The sequence below is a fragment of the Melanotaenia boesemani genome, chromosome 6 (genome assembly GCF_017639745.1).
Source record: "Melanotaenia boesemani isolate fMelBoe1 chromosome 6, fMelBoe1.pri, whole genome shotgun sequence".
NCBI lineage: Eukaryota > Metazoa > Chordata > Actinopteri > Atheriniformes > Melanotaeniidae > Melanotaenia > Melanotaenia boesemani.
Window position 1 is genome coordinate 14,469,418 of NC_055687.1, and position 20,812 is coordinate 14,490,229.

Sequence of the window (20,812 nt, forward strand, 5' to 3'; positions counted from 1 at the left end):
AACACACAACTACTTCCTTCTTCCATCTCACCCTCCCATTCCACAGCAGCCCTCCCTGTGTCCCTTGCTCCTCCCTATGTCAAGTATCAACAGGCAAACTTTAGGAGTCCACACCCCTGCACAGTCACACTCATGCACATGCTTACAGTAGCAGTAAGATCAGCAACTCAGATGAGAACTGTTGTGACATAGAGATCAACTCTATTGGACATGTTTTTCTACATACCTGCTTTTATAGAGGATTACACGAACCGCCATGAAGATCAAGAGACTTGCTCCTCCTCAAATGTCTTAGGAGTTTGAGATGAATATGAAGACAGACTCTGCCGCTGCTTGTGAGATTAAGAAGGAGCTGCTGCTGAGTTGTTTCTCAACATCTGGAACATCAGAGGTAAGGAATCAGCTGATGTGGGAGCGCTCGTATCCTGTAGGATCCTTTTTTTTCTATGTTTAATATGTTCTTATCTTATTGAGATCTGTTTTGCCCTTCCACACTTTTATATCCTCACAGGTTGTTAGTGTCTCTGTCTAAATCCATTTTTCTTACTGCCAGCAGCAATGGACCTGACTTTGTGGCAGTACCAGTTCAGAATAATCATGCTGGGAGATTCCACTGTGGGCAAGTCTTCACTGCTAAAGCGCTACACTGAGGACTTGTTCCTTGAGTCCATTAACCAAACAGTAGGTGTAGATTTTTATGTTCATTTCCTGGAGGTGGAGCCAGGGGTCCGTGTCAAGCTACAGTTTTGGGACACAGCTGGGCAAGAGAGATTCAGGTGAGGATGTCTGGAAAAAAAATCTTAATCTTTGGATCATTTGCACTGTTGTTTGGGTTAATATATAGAACCTGAACAAACACTTCATCAGGGAGGTGCAGCTCTGTGCCTCTTTTTAAAAAGAAAGTGATATGCATCATGATGTAAAAATACAAAAGCTCTTGGCGTTAAAGCAAATATAATGTCTAAATAAACTACTCCTGGTCATCCCATTCACCTCAAAGCTGTTAATCAGTGTTTGCTTTCAGTTGTGACGGAGTATCCATGTTTACGGGATCTGCTTGCGATGTGTACAGAAATGCAGCTTGTGCAGTTCTTTGAGATGGCACTTTTTTCCATGCTCAGCATTTTTAATGAAGGGAACAGGAGCAGCATTCTGCCTCTAAATGTATCATGTCAGTTGTCCTGCTAAATGAACTGTAACACATTGCAAAATGTTCCTGTTTGCATTTACCTCAGTTCTGTGTGGTGTCTGTAATCCTACGAGTTAGCTAAAAGCTCAGCCGAATTAAGTTTTGTTTTCAATAAGCATATTGTAATAAAGTAGTTTGCATCAGTGGAAGTCTTCCCAAAGAACAGTCAGTGACTCATGGGGGATTTGCATTCCTGTTCAGGGTTTCATGATTAAAGAGATTATCAGTTAAATTATTTGTCAATCTGCTTATCTGAAAGAATTCCACTCATACAGAGCTGCTGTTGAGTGGAGAAGGAGGTTAGCTGTTTGAACTCTGCACTCTGATGTTTTAGACTTTGGGAGTTTTTTTTAATGTGTTGAAATGAAAACATTTCTTTCACTTTCTCTTATCCCCTGCCTTTCTTCTTCCCTCAGGTCAGTGACCCGTTCTTATTATCGCAACTCAGTTGGGGCCCTGCTGGTGTTTGACATGACCAGTCGAGCTTCTTTTGACCATATTAAGGAGTGGCACGCTGAGGTGTGCGAGCGAGTGCAGCCACATAAAGTTCTATTTGTCCTGGTGGGTCAGAAGAGTGACAGAGATGCTTTTGGGGAGAGGAAGGTGAGCCGAGAAGAGGCAGAGAAGTTTGCCGGACAGCTAGGGATGCCCTACGTGGAGGCCTCTGCAAAGACTGGGGAAAATGTGAAAGAGTCCTTTGAGCTCCTCACTCGAAGGATCTACCAGGGTCTGATGAGTGGAGAGGTGGAGCTGCAAGAGGGCTGGGATGGTGTGAAGTGCGCAGCTCCACAGGCGCTGCAGTTACAAAGAGCCAGCATGTCTCAGCCCAGCACAGTTGACAACAACAACAGGAAGTGTTGTGGGTAAACAATGAACTCAATGTCACCGTAGGACCAAAACTGCCCACAGGAAGTTGGATTTATAGTGATAGTGTTGTCAATGTCCAACCATCATGTATCATATTGACTGCATTTTTGCACCCTTTTCTGTATGAAAATAAAGATTTAATCATTCGGTAAAGCAAGTTGAATGAATCCTGAAAGCTGGAGATATCAGTTTAAAATTCGTGCAAATTACATTTTGACTTGTTGAGCACAAACATGCTGATTGTTTCCGAGCAAAATATCTTGGCTACTATTTGATTTATTATTGTTCAAGAGGCTCAGTGTAAAGTCTAATCACTTCACTCATGAGTTTGTACAAACATTCTTAGCATTAGCTTCTGGCTAAAAGGTGCTCGGTGAGGTCAAGCCTCACAAATCTGCAACTGTGGCCCACTTAAAAACACGGGTTATAGATTTTTATTTTGTAAGACTCATTTTTATTTTATTTTTTTTTTATTATTTTTTTTGCTATGCCCACAGTCTATCACACTAATGGACTTGAGGTCATTACTTGCCTCATTTCAGAGGGAGCAGGGTTTGGAAAGGTGATATGCACTGTGTTTTTTGCTTTTTTTCTTAATCCGTCTACTAGATGCTTAAAAAAGTGACCGGGTTGCAAACACATTCCATCTAAATGCAGGGGATAATATCACATTTTTTGTACTATTGATTTTTGTGATTTAAGACCTTTAGCTTACACTAGAAAAGTGGTTTCCCAGCCTGAGGGGAACTGCAGGATATCTGAGAGGTCAGCAGGTGTGCACTTCTGCATTTTATTAAAGACATACAATGTAATTTTCCTCAAAGGGAGGAAAGGATTGCATCTTCCACATGGTTGGAGCCACTGTGCTACAATTACATTCTGCATTATTCCTTAGGACCAATTTCAGAACAAAACAAAACAAAAAAACAAAAATCCATTATTCTTGTCTGTTACTTGTTGTTTGTGACTGGTAGCAGTAAAGGTACCGAGGATCTTAAGTGAACACATCTTTTGGTCCTGAGTCCATGTACAGAATAAAGTTTGTTACACTATTGACTGCACAGCATCCTGCTGAGTGAACAAGTAGTTTTCAGGTGCTGTTATTGAAATTAAATAAACTAACTCTTGGACGCCTCTTGATCTTACATTTTTAACATTGAATGGTTTCCAAATCTATTATGGTTCATCTGACTCATTACCAGCTTTCCGTGTTTCTGCAGCCCCAAAATGAAAAGAATTTATTTTACAAGACATAACAGGCAGCTTATAGTCGTTTCCACATTTTAGCCTGTGGGCTTGGTTCACTCAAAGCAGGCAACTGAACTCATTAAATTAACTGAAGTTCTACCTCAACTTGGCTCTTCAAAAATTAGCATTTTTACATCAGTACATCCACTGAGACTGTCGAGCAGATGTTAAAAATTGATGTAACCACAAACATCAATTTGCTTCTTGATACCTTTAATTTAAAACAAATTCCCTACTAACTTTAATACAGCCATTCACACGTTCAGAACATTTTTTGACTGAATAAGAAAAAAACATTAAGGTTAAAAATTCTGATGTAAACTTTATTTTGTCAATGTTTTGATTATGTTTTGCAGAGTCGCCAAAGGGGAAACTATGTTTGCAATTATGGCTAAAACAAATGTCTTATATATAACTGTCATAGTAACAGTTACATAACAGCACATACATGTCTGAAAATAAAAGGAAAGTAATTCCTGGATGTCTTTGCAGCATCAATTAAGTGGGTTAAAAAAAAAAAAAGAAGATAGGTTTCCATGCACAACATGCATCTATTTGTAGGCTGAAGTCACTACTGTCCACAGCTTTAATCAGATACAGATTTTTACAATCCAAAAGAAATATTCCAGTAAATGTTTATTGGCAAAGATTGCAATGAAGTTCTCTGCCAGACTTAGCTCAGTGGCAACAAAACAGAATGAAACATACAAATACAATTTCTGTGCAACAATTCTGGCAAAAACATTTAAAAGTTAGAAAGAAATGAGTACTTAACACTATTTTATGTCAAAAGCAAAACAACTCTCAACAAAAAACGCTTAGCTTTTCTGCATTAGTCAAAAAAAAAAAAGAAAAAAAGAAGAGAAAATACACAGAGTTAGGTACAAGAAAATAATTTGCCGTGCTACTTTTTGGTCGTCTTGCGGATCAGTGCCATTCTCTGAAACAAGAGTAAAAGCAGACCATTTAGTCCAGCACATTCCCACAACAATTATAAAACAAATATGTGATTTTACTAAGAGTTGGTCAGTTTTTTTTCTAGCTGTACTCAACTCTTAGACCATTAACGGGAATATTCTGACATCAGCTGTCAAACAGAAGCAAAACTTTCTATTGCCCACCTGTTTGTGAGCCTCTGTGGTGCAAGCCTTCTTAAACGGCCGGATCTCATCAGAACCATAACCAGGAATCCACATGTTCCACTGCCGCTCTAAAGGAAGCAATGCAAAATGCCGGCAGGACACAGGCATTAATCACACAGGACTTCTGATACATATTTAGCAACAGCAAACATTTTAAAGATGTAATCACATTTGCTGTAAAGGTTGTAATTTCCTTCCAAGTTACTAAGTCTGTCTTGCGACTGTCTTAACCCCTCACACTGCGAGTCAAACAGAGAAATAATGATGATGGTTTACTTACTAGTTATGGCTGGGATGTATACAGTCTCTACTCATGAAATATTTGCCTTATCTAACCACTCCTGTTTCAAATTATTATAAAAATAAGTGCAATAAGTATAAATGTTTGATAAAAAATGATTTTGAATTCACTGTCCCAACCCTTTTTAAATATAAACACACTTTTTTGACTTCAAAAGAAGAAAACAGTTGAAGTAATTTTATTAATGAATAAGATATCAAATTATCTCAAGATATGCACTGTAGAATATTAATAAGGCCTAAAAGTATTTAAGTTAGGAGGAGCAACTCAGTAATTATATGATAACCATATTGCTGTACCTTTCTGTATATAGACAAACTATCCCCCCTTGTAAAAATATTACGTATCACAATCCTGCCAAAAAGCCACTAGAAACCTACCTAGATGTAACTGAACATCCTTAACCTCCAACGTATTGGATTTGCGATGACGTGCCAGTTGACAGGCTGCTGTCACCACACTCTCTATGAAGTCATCTGCAATTTGAAGCAGCATCTGTGAAGAGATGTGGGATTCCAACCCCATTAACAGCATTCAGAAAAAAAGACTTTCTCCAACTGGTGAAAAGATCTGCATATTTTTAACTGCTTGCACCAGTTAACATGCAGACAGGATTTCACTTGAATATATCCAAATGATGGACATAGCAGTAGCTACATTTACTATCCGACAGACCAACATGTTTATGGTATTGATTTCACAGCTGCTTGTGTTTACTCTGCATTTGGAAATAATCTTGATACAGCATTGAAATTTCAGTTTTAAAAACCACTGACAGACCTCCTCAACATCCTCATCCAGCTGCTCGTTTGGGTCAATCTCCCTCACCAGGTCCTGTAACTTCTTCTTACTGAGCACCTTTAAAGGAAACCAGGCAGTTAGACAAACAAATCACTCATGAGATACTTGTTCTGCTCATCATTACTCGTGTATAACAACAAAAAAGACAAGTGTCACTTTTCTTCACAACAAAAAACTTTGTTTCAAAGTGTACTACCTAACCTAACAATGCATTTCCCAAACAGACAAATAAGAAAACATATTTTTTTTTAAAAAAGACAGACAAAATAAAAATAACTTTAAAAAATATTATCTCACCTGATTTCCTTCTGGACTGCTTCTGCCCGCCGGACCTGAGGGCAGACCCTTCACTATTATTGGGTTGCTGTTAGCCATGTTGGTGGCCACAGGAAGAGAAGATATTCTGTAGTTTCTCTGGAAGCAACACTGTGGTGGCCCTTATGTGACTGTAGCAATCCTGAATGGCAGTACCAGAGGATCTAGACGTGACGGATAACTTTCTACAGGATCACGACCTTTAATGTGAAATTTGAAAAAGAATAATAATAAATATATATATATAATATAATAATAAAATAATAATAAATTATGATTAATAATGATAATAATAATAATAATAATAATAATAATAATAATAATAATAATAATAATAAAGAAGTTACAATTAAAACAACATGGTGATATTGACTACACACAGACGATATTTAAACCAAGTTTACTGAGACAAAAACCTTTTAATGAATGTTTTATGTTTACATTCCTTTCAGTAGTCGAGCTCTTCGGTCATTTTTATAATATATAGTTACAGTCCACAGAACAGGTTATTATAAATAAGTAATTAAACTAGACAGATTGTCATTTTAATTTTGTGCTGAAAGAGTCTATCAACATAAGCAAATATTTATACATTTTCATACCATACCAGACAACTTAGGAAAACTTAGCTGTCAAACAACGCTTTAGCTCAACACTGTGGATCGCATCAAATCAATAAGACTAATCTCGTGAAATAAAGAGACCTAAAGGGTGACAAATTAGCAGTTGAGTATATATAAACAAGAAATAAAGCAAATAAAATACAGACACTAACAAATCTGTACCTGCTAAAAACAATAGCACTTGCCAAGCTTTGACGTTAGCTTCTTGGGCTAACGTTAGCAGCTAATCTGGCGGCGCGGCATTATTCACATTACATTGTAAGACTGTGCGTTAATTTAAAAACTTACCCAGTTAAAAAGACACTATCTGTCCATGTTTGGGTAAATCCTCTGTGACAGTTTGTTGCTTCGATATATAAAAAAGGCACTCTTAATTTTCCTCCAAAGCACCAATTTTTCTTTCTTTTTTTTCGTCTCGTTTTCAGTACTTCCGCTCAAGCTTTGGTCTATTTCCGGTGGCATCACATAGCCTCTACCTTGCCCCCTGCTGGTTATTTTGTGGGACTGCATCAACAACAAACCATGCGACGCTGGCTATCTGTTCTTCAAGAAGCCTGCATTATAATATCCAATTAATTTAAATTTCGTACGTAACCTTTTATCTACCAGCTAAACATCACTGATGTTTAGCTTAAACTGACAGATGTGCTGTCAAAGTCTGAAATCCAGTTTCAAGTCACAATGCAACTTAAGTTGGACTCGAGTCCGAGGCAAAACAGTAGCCGAAGGACAATGGGGTTAATAGCACACCAACCCCATTAAAAAAAAAACCATTCCGTATAATGATAACCAGGAAAAAAAACAAATTTTAACGCAAATTTTAGATTTCTTTATTTTTGTCCATTCTTACAGGTAAACTACAAAGTATAATCCCAGATGTAGTCTGAGCCTTACCTGTAAAGACACCACCTTTATCTTTATTATGACATGGTGTGTGTTAATAGTGTGAATGCAGGAACTGCTTATTTGCATTAATTCATGCTTGCATAAACTATCCCAGGCAGTTCATAAGTTCAAGACAGAGCCCCAGACGCGATCCTACCTTCTGCTTTGTAACGAATCGATTATAGGTAAAGGGAAATGAAGCGTTCCTGTTTGGTTGTTCGGCGTTATCTATCACGCCGAGAGATTGCCAAACACCACAACATGCCATGACTCGTTTTAAAATTTACACGTAGCGAAAGTAACAGTCAAACAGAAAGCTCAGACACAAGTTAGGCGGCACAATGACGAGGCAGATACAAATGAGGCACCGAGAATAGATTTGATTATTGGAGCAACCGCAGCAGCTTTTACTCTTAACGGAATATTTCAGGCGTCAGTGCCCTTCAGCAAAAAAAATATACGTTTAATAAGACTTGGCCTATTCAGCCTTATTTATTTTCGGTTATAAAACTAAGCTAAGGGATTATATCTGCTACTCTAATTTCAAACTACTTAAAACACACTTCCTGAAAAGAAAAACGAAAGCCACACCTACACCCTGTAATACATAAACACAGGAAACTTTCATTTCAGATTAGAAGCTGCGTAGGAGATCAGACGTTTCTTTAAATACTGAAAAAGTCTGACCAGAACCATGAAAGGACTTCTACTTGTTGCGTTGGTCGCCCTGATTCACGGCTGTTCAGGTAAATAGTTTATTTTCCTGTTTTACAGTTTTGTCACAGAGCTTGATAATATTTTCTCCTCTGTAAAATGAGTTATTAGTTTAATCTCGAGAGTCGTGCTTGCTTGTGTGCCTGTGTTGATGTGTTCTCTTGAGGAAACGCTTTGTTTTCTCTTCTGTCACTCTGACGGGTTTTCTCTGGTGGTTACACGACTGAGACAAACACAGGAAATGTTGGTAGAACCACCCAGAGACCGACGATAAAACAAGAAAAAATTCAAACTTTTATGAAGCCAGTCTTGTATTCATTTTATATTAATGTGAAATTATGAATGTGAAAGACTGAAGCAAAAAGGAAACTGTCTCTGTTAGTAAAGTTTTAAAAAGCGTCGCTAGTTATGTGAACATAAATACTTTGAGATCTGACAGTTTCAGCAGCATTCTAAAATAAATGTCAGCAAAAGGGAGAGAGGATGGTTTGAAGGTGTTGCCCAAAACAGCAGTTTGATCCTCCAGCATCTAATTCCCTTCAGCTCTAGAGCTCCTCTGTACTTTCATGTTGTGATCAATAACCTGCATCTGTTATGTCTGCCCACATGCAGCAACTTTGATCATTACTGGGCCAACTGAGCCAGTTCTGGACGGAGACCCAGTCACTCTGGAATGCCTGTACTCCGACTCTGACCTCAACATCAGCCAGGTCCACTTTGAGTACTTCTCTGAGGTGAGCCCTGGTAATTATTTACTGGTAGGGTGTGAGAGGACAGTGGTTGTTATACGGGCAGAATTTGCTCTTATAAACATTGTTGTTAAACTTGAGTGTGTTTAGGGATTTGATAGCTCTTGATTGTGCATATCAACCTTTAAAGTTTAGTAAACACAGTTGCATGTCATGACATCGATAGCCTAATTTGCATACCCATCCCAACTTGTGCTCCTATTCAAATATTAGAAAAACATTTCCTTTTTTTTAAGCACAGTGGGGTATTAAAAATATGTAAGACATTTCATGTAATCTATATGCTTCTCACATTATTATCTTACATGTGAATAAAAATCTTTCTTTTTTTCTCTGTACCAGTACATGCAGAGTTGGCGTCAAATTTGGGAAAGAAGTTGGGGAGGTCGCTGCTTATCATTTTACTCAGCATATGTTGAGCAGGACGGAGAAAAGGCCTCTCTGTTAATCCAATACCCAACAAGGTTCTCCGGTGTGCCCTTTCGCTGTGTGTCAGATGCTGACAATGTGACCGCGCCCGACAACTCCTCTCAGCCACTGACCTTCAAAGTGCATTGTGAGTGTTTGGGTTGGTGTGGAAGGGCACTGCGAAGGAGCTGTTTTCATAAGGTCTTTAGAACAGTAGCTCTATGTATTTTCAGTTTGGAAAATAACTCAACATTAGAGTTTCCAATGTCGTGTGTGCTGTGTGGAAGTTTAACAGGATCTGAGAGTATGACAAATATGTAATAGAAAACCATTCCTGTATTTCTGCGTTTTGCTTTCATTAAGGAAATGTGGCAAACTGGTATATCTGACACAGAAAGAAGCAAAAAAAAAAAAAAAACCTGAATGTCCACTGGTAAATAGTTTTGTTTGACAGACTAAACAGAAAACATCTGAGGCTAATTTCCTCATATTTGCAACTAGCAGAGATAAAGACAATCTTCCTGACACTGTGGACACAGCTTTCTTCACAGTGAGGGATAGAAAAACACATTAATTATCAATAACTAGACACTGATATAAAATGCTGCTGCAGAGAAGTGTGGAAAAACAGAAAAAAAACCATACAAGTCCAATGCAAATACTGTTCCTGTCTGTGCTCCATAAGTTTCAGTTTGAAGCTACACTATCCGTGTGGAGAAGTGGCATGAATTGTCATCAATACTATAGCCAGTCAGATTTTCAGTGTCCTCTCTCTTCTCAGTGGCCACCATATCGACCGCAATGCTGGTTGATAGGCTCCTCGGCCTCATGGGGGGAATCAATAAGAGGAAAAGATTAGAATGAACTAAAGTACGGCAGGAGGCAGAGAGAGAGAGAGAAGCCAGGAGCTAGATGGACGTCAGCCATCTATTAAGATGGAAGAGAAAATGAGCCATTACTCACAACACTGCCTCTCTAAAGACTTCGATAAGATGAAGCCTATCATCATTACTATTGATTGCTTGGTACAGTTTGTAACAATTGTAAGCTCTCACACTTAAGCCTGTATGCTCAAGTATACTTAAAAGATCTGAGTGTTTATCAGATTCTACCACTGCAAACATGTTTAGGCACGTTCCAAATGCTTGAAGAAGTTACCTCATCATGCATTAAATTTCTCGCTTCATTAATGCCTGATCATGCTTTCTCTTCTGCACTGCGCTTTAGATTTGGGACAGCCGTCACTGTCTATGGAAGGCTACAGCAGCTACCTGGATGTCCCAAAAGAGCTGATGGTACGACTCGGAGAAGACGTGGTGGTGAAGTGCTCTGCCAGCTCATCAGAGGAGCCGAGCTACTTCTGGCAGAAAGAGGTGAGAACGCCTGAGCTATGTGCACAGAGGCAGTGTCCTCATTATGCTTTTGGAAACTGCTCTCTTTTACTCTCTCATGATGTGACCTCTTTAATTTATTTATTTTTCCCCCATATCCTTCCAGCCTCACGAAATCTGTGTTGGCCTCTTGGCTTTGTTCAAACATTCTTGTCATTTTTCTCTCCTACCTCTAACACATTTGTTTCTCTCCCTAACTTCCTAAAGCCCCTTTACTCCCCTTGCCTGTCGTCCTTCCATCTCTTCCACAAAAGGAGCACTCTGTGTTTAACACTAGAAAACCCAGAGATTTCTTACCCCTCTACCATGCCCAGAGTACAGCCAAAAGGCTGCCCGGTTTGAAATTAACAATTCAATGGCCAACAATTAGCCCCTTTACATTTGTAAACACAGCCATTACCTGCCGTTAGCTGTTCAAGCATACTCCTTGGGGGGAGGAGTGTGCTTGAAAAGAGCCTTGTAGGGACTCTGCTTTCTACTGTGCTGTATAGTTTCACTCACCACAAACGGTATATGTGCTTTTGACCATTTCTCACATTTTCATGTACCCTTTATTGAGCATTGGTCATGTGAGGTTTCATCGTCATCACACTATTGTACGCCCAGCTTGCTTTCAAGTGAGAGATTATCACGTTTCTGTTTCCACAAAGGCCAAAAGGAAAGCATAATCAAGTATTTCAAATGAGAGATAATTACATTCCTTTTGACCTGGGAACAGAAAAGCAAAATCAAAACTGGTTTCACCACATTGTGGGATTGTTGTGGGTGCTTCACAAATTGGTGAAATGGTGGGCGTCGGTGTGAACGACTAAACTAGGGAACTGAGGTGGATAAATAGCTCACTCACAGCTTCAAGATTTCCATGGTGAACAACGGTAAGCCAAGAAGTGAAGATGCCAAAATTCTACAGCGCTCAGCAGGCTTTGGACATGATCCTGGATCATGTCAACCCTTGCGACTCAGATGGAGATGATGTCGTCCTTCAGATGAGCTCAGATTCTGAAGTTTCTTCTGATGAGGAGACTTCACTGCCCCCAGTAAAGAGAGGTCGAGTGGAGACCCACACTGGGCCAGTGGAGAAGGCAAAGGACGGCACAGTATGGTGTGAAGAACAGGTGGGGAGGCCTTTCAATCAAAGCCCAGTAGAACCATATGCTACAGACGGAGAGCCGACAGCTTTGGTCAGAAGAACGGTGTCCAGTCGCCTACAGAGCTTCCTCTGCTTCATCACTCTTGACATGCTTCGAACTGTTCAGGAGTGGACTGTTCAGCATGGACGTCGGACAGAGGAGAGCAGTTGGTTCATGGCCGTCCCTGAACTAATGGCGTTTATTGCCATTCTTCTCTTGCGAGGGGTAATTAGACTTCCATCACTGCGTGACATATGGTCTTCAAAACTGGGCCACCCACTGATCACCAGGATCATGGCTCGAAACCGCTTCCAAGACATCATGCAGCACCTACGCTTTGATGACATGGACACACGTAGTGAACGAGCTGAGACTGACAGGTTTGCTGCAGTTGCTGATATTTGGAGGTCTTTCGTTTCCAACTGTATCTCATCCTACAACCCAGGCAGGCACATCACCATTGATGAACAACTTTTTCCGTCAAAGACTCGCTGCTGTTTCTTGCAATACATTGCAACAAAACCGGACAAGTTTGGTATCAAGTTCTGGGTGGCATGTGACCTGAAATCTAAGTATGTGTGCAATGTCATCCCATATCTTGGAAAAGACCCCAGTCGTCCTTCTGGAGAGAGACTTTCTGAAAATGTGGTGATGAAGCTGATGGAACCGTTTATGGACAAAGGAAGAACTGTGACCACAGACAACTTCTTCACATCACTATCACTGGCGCAACGACTGCTCAACCGGAAGACCACTCTCCTTGGCACAGTCAATAAGATTCGACGGGAGCTTCCAGGTTCAGCAAAACAAGCTATAAACCGCCAAGAATTCAGTACTCAGGTGTTTTCAACCTCTGGTGTCACACTGACTGTCTATGCGCCTAAACGGAGAAAGACCGTCTGCATCCTCAGCAGCATGCACAGCGTGGTTGAGACTGAAGACACACGAAAGAAGAAGCCAAACACAGTCACCGACTACAATAGCATGAAGTGTGGTGTCGACGTGATGGACCAGATGGTGCGAGAGTACAGTGTTCGCTCAGGAACACGGCGATGGCCAGTCGCTGTGTTCTACAACATGATTGACATGGCAGCATTGAATGCCTATGTGCTTTATCAGGCGTGCACTGGGGTGCAGGAGAGGCGGGTGGACTTCCTGGTGGAGCTTGCCAGTGAGCTTGCTCAGTCACATTTGGGAGCCAAGAAAGTCAACAAGGAGAACCTTCTTCGCCAACAACCTCCCACACCGGACCAAGGGAAAAGAGCAACGTGCCAGGTGAACTGTCGTTGCAAGAGAAATCACGCTACTGTGCGCTGTGTAGATTGCTACAGGTACACGTGTGGCAAATGCAGAAAGGAGGTGGCATGGCAGTGCGAAGTCTGCTCAGACAATGCAGGTCAAAATCAATGAGAACATTCCACCATCATGGAACATGTGAAATTTTTGTAACTTCATTGCACTGAGTGTTATAAATGTCAATCACTTCACCCACATACTGCACTGATTTATTTGTACACTTTCTTGCATCTATAAGAAAAGATTCCTTGTTCAAATCTTGTACATCAGAAATAAAAGTCATCAAGGAATGAAAAAGACAGACTGTGTTGATGTCTTGCTAAAAAAAGAGGGTAAAATAATTTTCTGATCATAATGTGAAAATATCATTTGTCGTTGCAGCTTGCTAGACAGGTTGTGCATACACTGGTCTTAGAAATATTGTGCTGAGCATCTCCACTGTGCAGGGGAAGCTGGTGGACTTCCTGGTGGAGCTTGCCAGTGAGCTTGCACATTCTTATTTGGGAGCCAAGAAGGTGAATAGGAGAGTGAGAGTGAGCAACCCCCCACAACTTGGCCAACGTGTGGGGGGTTGCTCACAGAACATCTCATTTAGAGAACAATAGTGTCGTTCACACCTGAGTTAGGATATTAGCTAAAACTAATCCCGCCATTTGGCTGCCCTCTGGGCATGGAAGGTAGAAACGCCAAATGGCGCAGCTTTGGGTTTTCTAGTGTTAAGTGACCGGATGGCTTAGGCTCACCTCTTGCAGGGGATTGCAGCTTGCCCACTTACAGAGGATTAATAGTTTAATGAGGTCTAGACAAGAACAAGTCAACCTGAAAACAATTATGCGGATAGATTTCTAATGATTTTTTTTCCATTCTTTTTTTTTTGTGTGTGTTTGGTTAACTGGCATTGAATAATTCAACTAGGCTCTTCACGGATCCAAGAAACTATTGCTGAAGGGAAATTAAGATGTCTTAGTTTAAAATGCCAGAGTGAGAACTGGAATGCAGAACAAGATGAATTTGATCTTTCATGTGACGCACTGTGTGCCCTTGTGGTGAGGAAATGATATTACACTTTCAAAGTGTTAAAGTCCTCCCTATTTCTCCTACCAGGTAATAAAACCATAGCGATGTAACAATGAAGAAATCTTGTGGAATAAGCAGATGCACTTAGTGAGTTTCCCCCTTTTTGTTTTTCTTCTTGATAAGTTGGCTCTGGGTTAATATGCTTGTTAAAGGGTCACTGCTAATCCGGGTTTTAAATGGGCTTACAAGTCCAAATCCAATTCAGTGGACTTGTCATGGCGCTAATACTGTTTGTCCTCCACATGATCGTATGCAGAGCTTTAGGTTTTTGTCACTATTTGTCGACCAGGCTTTACTGTCACTTTTAATGATTAGTAATAAATGTCGGCGTGATTGGAGAGGCCAGCACTCATGATTTATTTGTGCTTTATCCTTTTAAATCACAAGAACTCTGAAAAGAAAATTAAAAGAATATTGTTAATATTTCAGTAGAAGTGGTTAGAATTGATTTCTTATGTGTGTGTATATATATATATATATATATATATATATATATATATATATATATATATATATATATATATATATATATATATATATATATATATATATATATTAGTGTGTTTGTGGGCAAGAAGCTCAGTGTATGTTTGACAGGAGTGGCTGTGAGGCAGAAAGTGGCATCAGAGTGGCCCAATTTGACAGACAGCCGCCCGTGAGCGCTTTGGCCCTTGGTAATGACAGCAGGACAGAGGCAGAAATGGGCCAGTGCTCGGGAGCCAGTGGATTTGCATACAAAATGCTGCTTTGGCCAGACCTGGCCTTTATGGGAAATCCTCTTAATTCAGATCCATTCAAATTGAAATGGACTTTCTTGGCAGGAACTGCAGCTCCTAAGAGCCAAATCATTTGCATGGTGTCATGTTTTCTCTTTTTTTTTTTTTTTTTTTTTTTCCTGTGGTGTTGTTTTCTTTTTTACCCCCTCCTCCACATTCATTTGTTTTTCCAATCCTTGTGTTGGGCTTGTTATTTGTTTCTTCCCATGTTGGGCTCTATCTCATAATAATGCTGCTATTTCTGTGTCAACAATTCATCCTGCTCCCCTGCCATCTCATTATGTGTTGTGTTAACAGTGTGTTGTTGCATCATCATTCTTTGCGGGTGATGGTGTTATCTGGGTTATTGACTTGTGTCGATGTGTGTTGATTTATTTGGATTGATCCACAGGTAAGTACATTTTAAATGGGCCTTTTGGGACTGCCTTGTCAGGGTCACACACCAGCATGTATTTATGCTTCCTTGTCTCTTTTCATCTACCAGTCTTTCTGTTTGTTCTTTTCTTGTTCTAATTCACTCTCTACCATTGGACCTCCTTGTACATATAATTTTTTTGTACAAAAATAACTACTTTCTGCTCCACTTTTACCTCTTTTCTCTTCTTGTTAACATGGTTTGTGTGATGCTCCTGTAATCCTACCCCTCCATTTCTTTCCTTTGTCCACAAGTATCAACTCCTCTCCATCGCTTTTAATTTGGATGCATTTGTACAATCCTGCAAGGCTGCAAACAGCCTGAGCAATAAAACTTTGTTTCCACTCTAACTCTTTCTCATCGATCTTTCTCTTTCAGGGTAGCGACTGGGTCCTGCCCTCTTCTACGCTGACACTGAAGAAGATGCGTGTGTTGGATGAAGGAGAGTACACGTGCATGGTCCAGCATCCTTCTGTGGAGTCCCTTAACAAGAAGCGCACCATCAGCATCACCGTGCTGCCTGGTAGGACTAGGGTTCAGCTGGTTTAGACCTGTTGCACTTTGTACTTAACAAGTCTAAAGAGGTTGGACAACACATCCTGTTGCTAAAAAATGGTCTGGGCTTTCTTCATAACTGTAGGGGAATTAATCTATCAACTTCCTCCAAGTAAAAAAAAAACCCCTGTGTTCTACTTCCTTTTTCTATCAGCCACTCAAATGTCACTTTAAAGGTCAGGCACATAGATTTACTAACGTCATGAGGTGCATACGTGCAAGTTACCAGCCGCAAGTTTGCAACCTTACAAAAGTACTGAGGTCTGACGTCAAAATAACAGTGCTTTATTAAAACATCTTATGTAGATAAGGTGAAAAATGAAATAACATCTGAAATTGAATTTGTGCACAGAATACACATTATATATAATAAATAAAAAGAGGATAAATGCAGGACTTAAAGAAAGCAGTGGTCATAGCTGACCAGATGTTGTTTACTTAAAATCGAAATGTCAAATTAAAGTGCACCTCAGTAGTTAAATTAATTATTTTTATTAATTATTTAAACTCCTTTTAGATTTACACACATATATGGGAATTCAAGGAAGAACATAATTAAAATGAGAGTACATCATCATAATTTATCATATGATGCAAATGCAGGTATTTCTGCTGTGTTATAAACATCTACAGAGCCTGAATCTGTATGACTGACAAATTCTCTGATTTCTCATGAAACATGATTAGGTTAAAGCTAGACAATAATTTCATTACAATACTATAGCTAATCCAATTTACAGCACTTCATCTGTCTTCATCATCTTTATCACTGACCTGTGAGATGATTACACTTTTAATTTACTGCAGTTTTTAGGCATGCACAGTGAGTATGATCCATAAGCTTTGGGATTTTTAACAAGTGAAATCACACAAGCTCTAGGACTGCAGCAGTGCATCCGATTTATTACAGTAGGGCTTTTTTTATTAGTGCTGTAATTGACTCATTGGTCACTGTGCTCCACAGCATTTTCTCTGAAGCACATGTATTAATTAAAAATCTAATAATTTCTAGATACTGGAATAATACTTGCTCTCCCTTGAGGGCATGATGAGAAAACTCTGCATACTTCTGCTGCTGCTTTGAAGTTGCCACTACACAAGCTACACGAACCCTAAGCAAACATTCCTAGCGTAAACCTGTGTGACTCCAGCTTCCTAGAAATCCTCTTAACATACCGTATTTATGAGGAAACAAAGCATATGTTTGCCTCTGCCTCAAATACTCTTAACTTTATTTTTTTTTTCTTTTTGTGTTTGCTTTGTCCATGTCTCTAAAGACCAGGCTAGAAAAAAAAAACTTTTTCAAACATAATGTGCAAACTAGAAATTCATGCACATGAAAGGGATAATCACCAAGTTTTTCAAATTCTAGCAGGCAGACTTCTTGAAGGTCAGTGTCGTGAAAAGAACTATGGCTTGTCTGAACTCCAGACACTCTTTCTCATACAAACAAACATGAGGTTGCCTGAAGATGCTTTGCCTGGAGGCGGTAAGCTTGGCTGATTTAGGATTCTGTGTGATGCACGTTTCCCTTTATGTCTGTCCCACAGAGGATGCCCCCTGGTATGAGACGACTAATGGCCGTCTCTGGTTGATGACCTCAGCTGCAGCTGTGTCTCTGTTTGTGTTCATCCTCTCCATGAGTGTGTTCCTGTGCCGCAGGGCCAAGCGAATCAAGACCAGCAAAGGCCCCATGTAAGAATCAACTGTTTGTGTCTAATCATTGCTCATTATAAGTTGCTTTGCATGCATTTGTTTCTTAGGCTGTTTAATAACAGGGTTAACATAAACAAAAAGTTCATCTCAAATTAATGTAGTCAGATTAGCTTGTTGGAGGAAGGGTGAAGAGCTTAATGATATTAAAAAAAAAGCCTGAGATAAAGGGAATTCATTCAGCTGTTGTCTATTTACCAAAAAGCCTTTCCTGCTAACTTTTCCTAAGCCCTCTCACTGGCCAACCACTTTGAATTCACTCTGGTTAATGACATCTTAAATCATGTTCAAAACCTGATGGATAATATCCCACCGAAAGCAGGCGAATGTATGTGTTTATTTATCCACATTCACCTTCCTGTTTTCTCTAACTCACTCCCTAGCTCGCCTCCTGCAGTTTGACTTTATTTTACGGATTTGTCCATTACTATAATATTTCATTCTGTCTCATGTGATAGAACCAAGGCCATTTCACTTACAGAGTGTGCATTTGGTATTTACCAGTGTGCACCTTTGTTTATGCTTCACTGTATGAATGTCGATGCAAACAATCTGTCCATGTGTGTAGACTAATGCCTTTGTATGAAAAGGCATTATCCAGACTGAATATTAAAATCTGTCTCAGCAGATCTAACCCTCTTGACCTCATCCTTGATTTATGTAATGCTCCCTCTAACGCCCCTATATTTCCATACTCCTCCTGCTTGTAAAAAATGTGGGCTTTTAGCAGCAAGTTATATCCTAAAAGTTTGTGAAGTATACAAAAAGGCCAAGGCAAATGTAATGGAATTAGTAGAACTCTCATTAATCTTGTGAGTATACACTTTGTTCCAAATTTTTAACATAGGTTTTTAAATGGTAAAGAATTAAAATGTACACCTGTCATATTTTTTGCATTTCTTAAGAGATCACTTTGCTAAAAACCAAATCAAAGAAACATTTTTTACAGATCAAGTTTCATGTTTACATTGAAGCCCTTCTTTGATATTACCTTAACAACTCTCTCATCTGTTGAATTTGTAAGGTAAGGCCATGGATAGTTTCTACCTGTATCTCATTTAAGGATACCAGAATTTCCTCCCAAAGTTGCTTTTTGGAGGTGCCCTGCTGCCCACCCCCATAGATCTTCCTTTTAAGGATGCTCCACAGGTTTTCAGTAGGGTTGAGGTCAAGGGATGATGATGACCACATCTTGGGTTTCCTCCCTTTATACCCATAGCAGCCAAAGATTCAGTGATATTTTTGCAGCATGTGATGGTGCATTGTCTTGCATGAAAAAAATTTTACTTCAAAAGGCATTGTTGTTTCTTTTATACCACAGCAGGAAATGGTCAGTTAAAGTGTGTGTATGTGGCAGAGGCCATCTTGACACCCCCAGGCACCCTAAAGGGGCCTACCATCTCACTCTATGTTATTCCAGCCTAAAGCATCACCACCTTACTGACCTCACAGCCTTGTTGGGACATAGTGGTCATCCACTAACCATCCAGAACTTCATGTTTCTGAACCATCCAGTGTAACGCGGCATTCATTAGTAAATGAAACTGTTTGAAAATGAGTCTTCATGTTTTTCTCAGCCCACTGCAAACATTTCTCTTTGTGAACATGGGTTAAAGGTGGCCGAAATGCAACTGTATGCACAACTGTAGGCCTCTAATGTGGAGAGATTCTTGGGATCCTATAGACACTAGCAGCTTCAAATAACTGCTTGCTGGCTTTTTAACAGCAGCTTTCTTAATATGATGCATTTGCCTGACGGAGACTTTCCTTGATAGTCTTTTATCTGATTGAACTGGTTTCCCCTCTGATCCACACACAAATTTTATAATCTTGCTTAAATATTTGTGAAATGTCCAATGTTTTTACTCCTTGCACAGGGCATTGCACTATTTCACACTTTTCATTTGCAGAAAGATATTTATTTTATTCCCTTATTACATGGAAACTGACTTATTTAATAATATGGAACAATCTCCTTTAAGTAGTTTCACTTGGGAAACTTAATTATTAAACCTATTTGAGACTGCTATCAGTGGTCTAAACAGGCAAGAGAACCAACACAAGCAAAATCTTCAACATTTAACTGAAATCCTACATGCAGAATTTAGAACACAGCATAATTATGTGCACCATGACCCCATGCAGCAACATATATGCCTAATACCTTCTTTTCCATATTGACAGATACAATATTATGATATAGGAAAAAAAATCCTTCTGCTATTCTTTGTTGCATGAGTGTACAAGTATGTGTGAGTGTGCAAAGAAATACAGGCAGCAAAAGAAAGGATAATAGACTTTCATATCTGCAGCCAGGTGTGCATCTAGTTCTCGGTTCTAGTCTGTAATTTCCTCACTTATACTTTTGGAGTGCCTGCTGCGAGATCGATAAACTGATTTTCATTTTCCTCTGTCTTTCCCTCTCTTCCTCTTTCCAGCGATGACCGCTCTCAGAAAAAGCCCATCTACAAAACAAGTGTGGAGTCGCTTCCCTCCACCTCCGGAGACAAACAACCCCTGGTGTGACCGCATAGACAATGAGGGAGATACATGAGGCAGAAGCAAGAAAAGAGAAGAGGGAGTCAAATGAGGGATATTGGAAGACTGTGTGGAGAGCTAAATCGAAATCAGTAACAAGCTGGGTGTGTGGGGGGGGGATACTGAAGGGCAAATGATTGCTTTAGAGATGCCAAAGCAGCTTTGCTTGCGGGTATAGGCTGCAGTTATGCGTCTTGGACAAAAAGGTTTGCAATTTTCTTTTCATTTACTCTACAGCGTAAAAAACCGTGGATACTTTGCCAAATTATGATGAAGAGGCTTGTGTACTTGTCAAATCTGTAAAGACTCGACATGTGATTATCTTCTTCTAGTTTCCAATGTAATTGCTCAGTTGATATTATAAATGAACTATATGGGTGATAAGCATAAGCATTGTTTATGTTTTCTCTCTCTTCTTTCCAGCTTAAAGTATCTAACAAAGTTATTAGAATCTTGCCACTGTGGCTGCATTCAATCACATTGCACTGTACTACTGCACTTTGGTTTTCTATGATATAAAATGGCTTTTATAAATTATTATTCACTTTCCTCCAGTGTGTTATTGATTTTTGTTCCATTTTAAAGATACAAAAGAGGTTGGGGAGTATTGACAATGTGCTGAAAGGCAGACGTATGTGCTTGCTTGGCCGTGCATCTTCTCGATCCAGTGCCATCCCTA

General features: G+C 39.7%; 4 protein-coding genes across 7 annotated transcripts; 3 read left to right on the forward strand and 1 right to left on the reverse strand.

Annotated features, from left to right (window-relative positions):
* The first annotated feature begins 107 nt into the window (after nucleotides 1-107).
* On the forward strand, nucleotides 108-3,812 carry rab42b (RAB42, member RAS oncogene family). 2 transcript variants are annotated; one of them, XM_041988951.1, is made up of 3 exons: nucleotides 108-391; nucleotides 554-776; nucleotides 1,606-3,812. In XM_041988951.1, the coding sequence occupies exons 2-3, from the start codon at nucleotides 559-561 to the stop codon at nucleotides 2,054-2,056; spliced, it is 669 nt and encodes a 222-aa protein (XP_041844885.1). In that variant the 5' UTR covers nucleotides 108-391; nucleotides 554-558; the 3' UTR covers nucleotides 2,057-3,812. The 2 variants fall into 2 exon arrangements, with proteins under 2 accessions (XP_041844885.1, XP_041844883.1); XM_041988949.1 differs by having other exon boundaries at nucleotides 557-776.
* Nucleotides 3,813-3,922: 110 nt separating this feature from the next.
* On the reverse strand, nucleotides 3,923-6,939 carry taf12 (TAF12 RNA polymerase II, TATA box binding protein (TBP)-associated factor). Of its 2 annotated transcripts, none has more exons than XM_041988953.1 (6): nucleotides 6,775-6,939; nucleotides 5,846-6,005; nucleotides 5,528-5,605; nucleotides 5,128-5,242; nucleotides 4,426-4,514; nucleotides 3,923-4,244 (listed from the first exon to the last, which is right to left on the reverse strand). In XM_041988953.1, exons 2-6 carry the CDS (start codon nucleotides 5,921-5,923, stop codon nucleotides 4,209-4,211), a joined length of 396 nt encoding a protein of 131 aa, XP_041844887.1. In that variant the 5' UTR covers nucleotides 5,924-6,005; nucleotides 6,775-6,939; the 3' UTR covers nucleotides 3,923-4,208. The 2 variants fall into 2 exon arrangements, with proteins under 2 accessions (XP_041844887.1, XP_041844886.1); XM_041988952.1 differs by having other exon boundaries at nucleotides 5,846-6,063.
* Nucleotides 6,940-7,746: 807 nt separating this feature from the next.
* On the forward strand, nucleotides 7,747-20,682 carry si:ch211-79k12.1 (uncharacterized protein LOC568891 homolog). Its single transcript, XM_041988948.1, has 7 exons — nucleotides 7,747-8,117; nucleotides 8,698-8,819; nucleotides 9,177-9,390; nucleotides 10,470-10,615; nucleotides 15,706-15,850; nucleotides 17,433-17,577; nucleotides 20,034-20,682. The coding sequence occupies exons 1-7, from the start codon at nucleotides 8,066-8,068 to the stop codon at nucleotides 20,119-20,121; spliced, it is 912 nt and encodes a 303-aa protein (XP_041844882.1). The 5' UTR covers nucleotides 7,747-8,065; the 3' UTR covers nucleotides 20,122-20,682.
* On the forward strand, nucleotides 11,243-13,774 carry LOC121642298. Of its 2 annotated transcripts, XM_041988947.1 has the most exons (2): nucleotides 11,243-11,919; nucleotides 12,181-13,774. In XM_041988947.1, exons 1-2 carry the CDS (start codon nucleotides 11,527-11,529, stop codon nucleotides 13,171-13,173), a joined length of 1,386 nt encoding a protein of 461 aa, XP_041844881.1. In that variant the 5' UTR covers nucleotides 11,243-11,526; the 3' UTR covers nucleotides 13,174-13,774. The 2 variants fall into 2 exon arrangements, with proteins under 2 accessions (XP_041844881.1, XP_041844880.1); XM_041988946.1 differs by having other exon boundaries at nucleotides 11,243-13,774.
* Nucleotides 20,683-20,812: the final 130 nt, after the last annotated feature.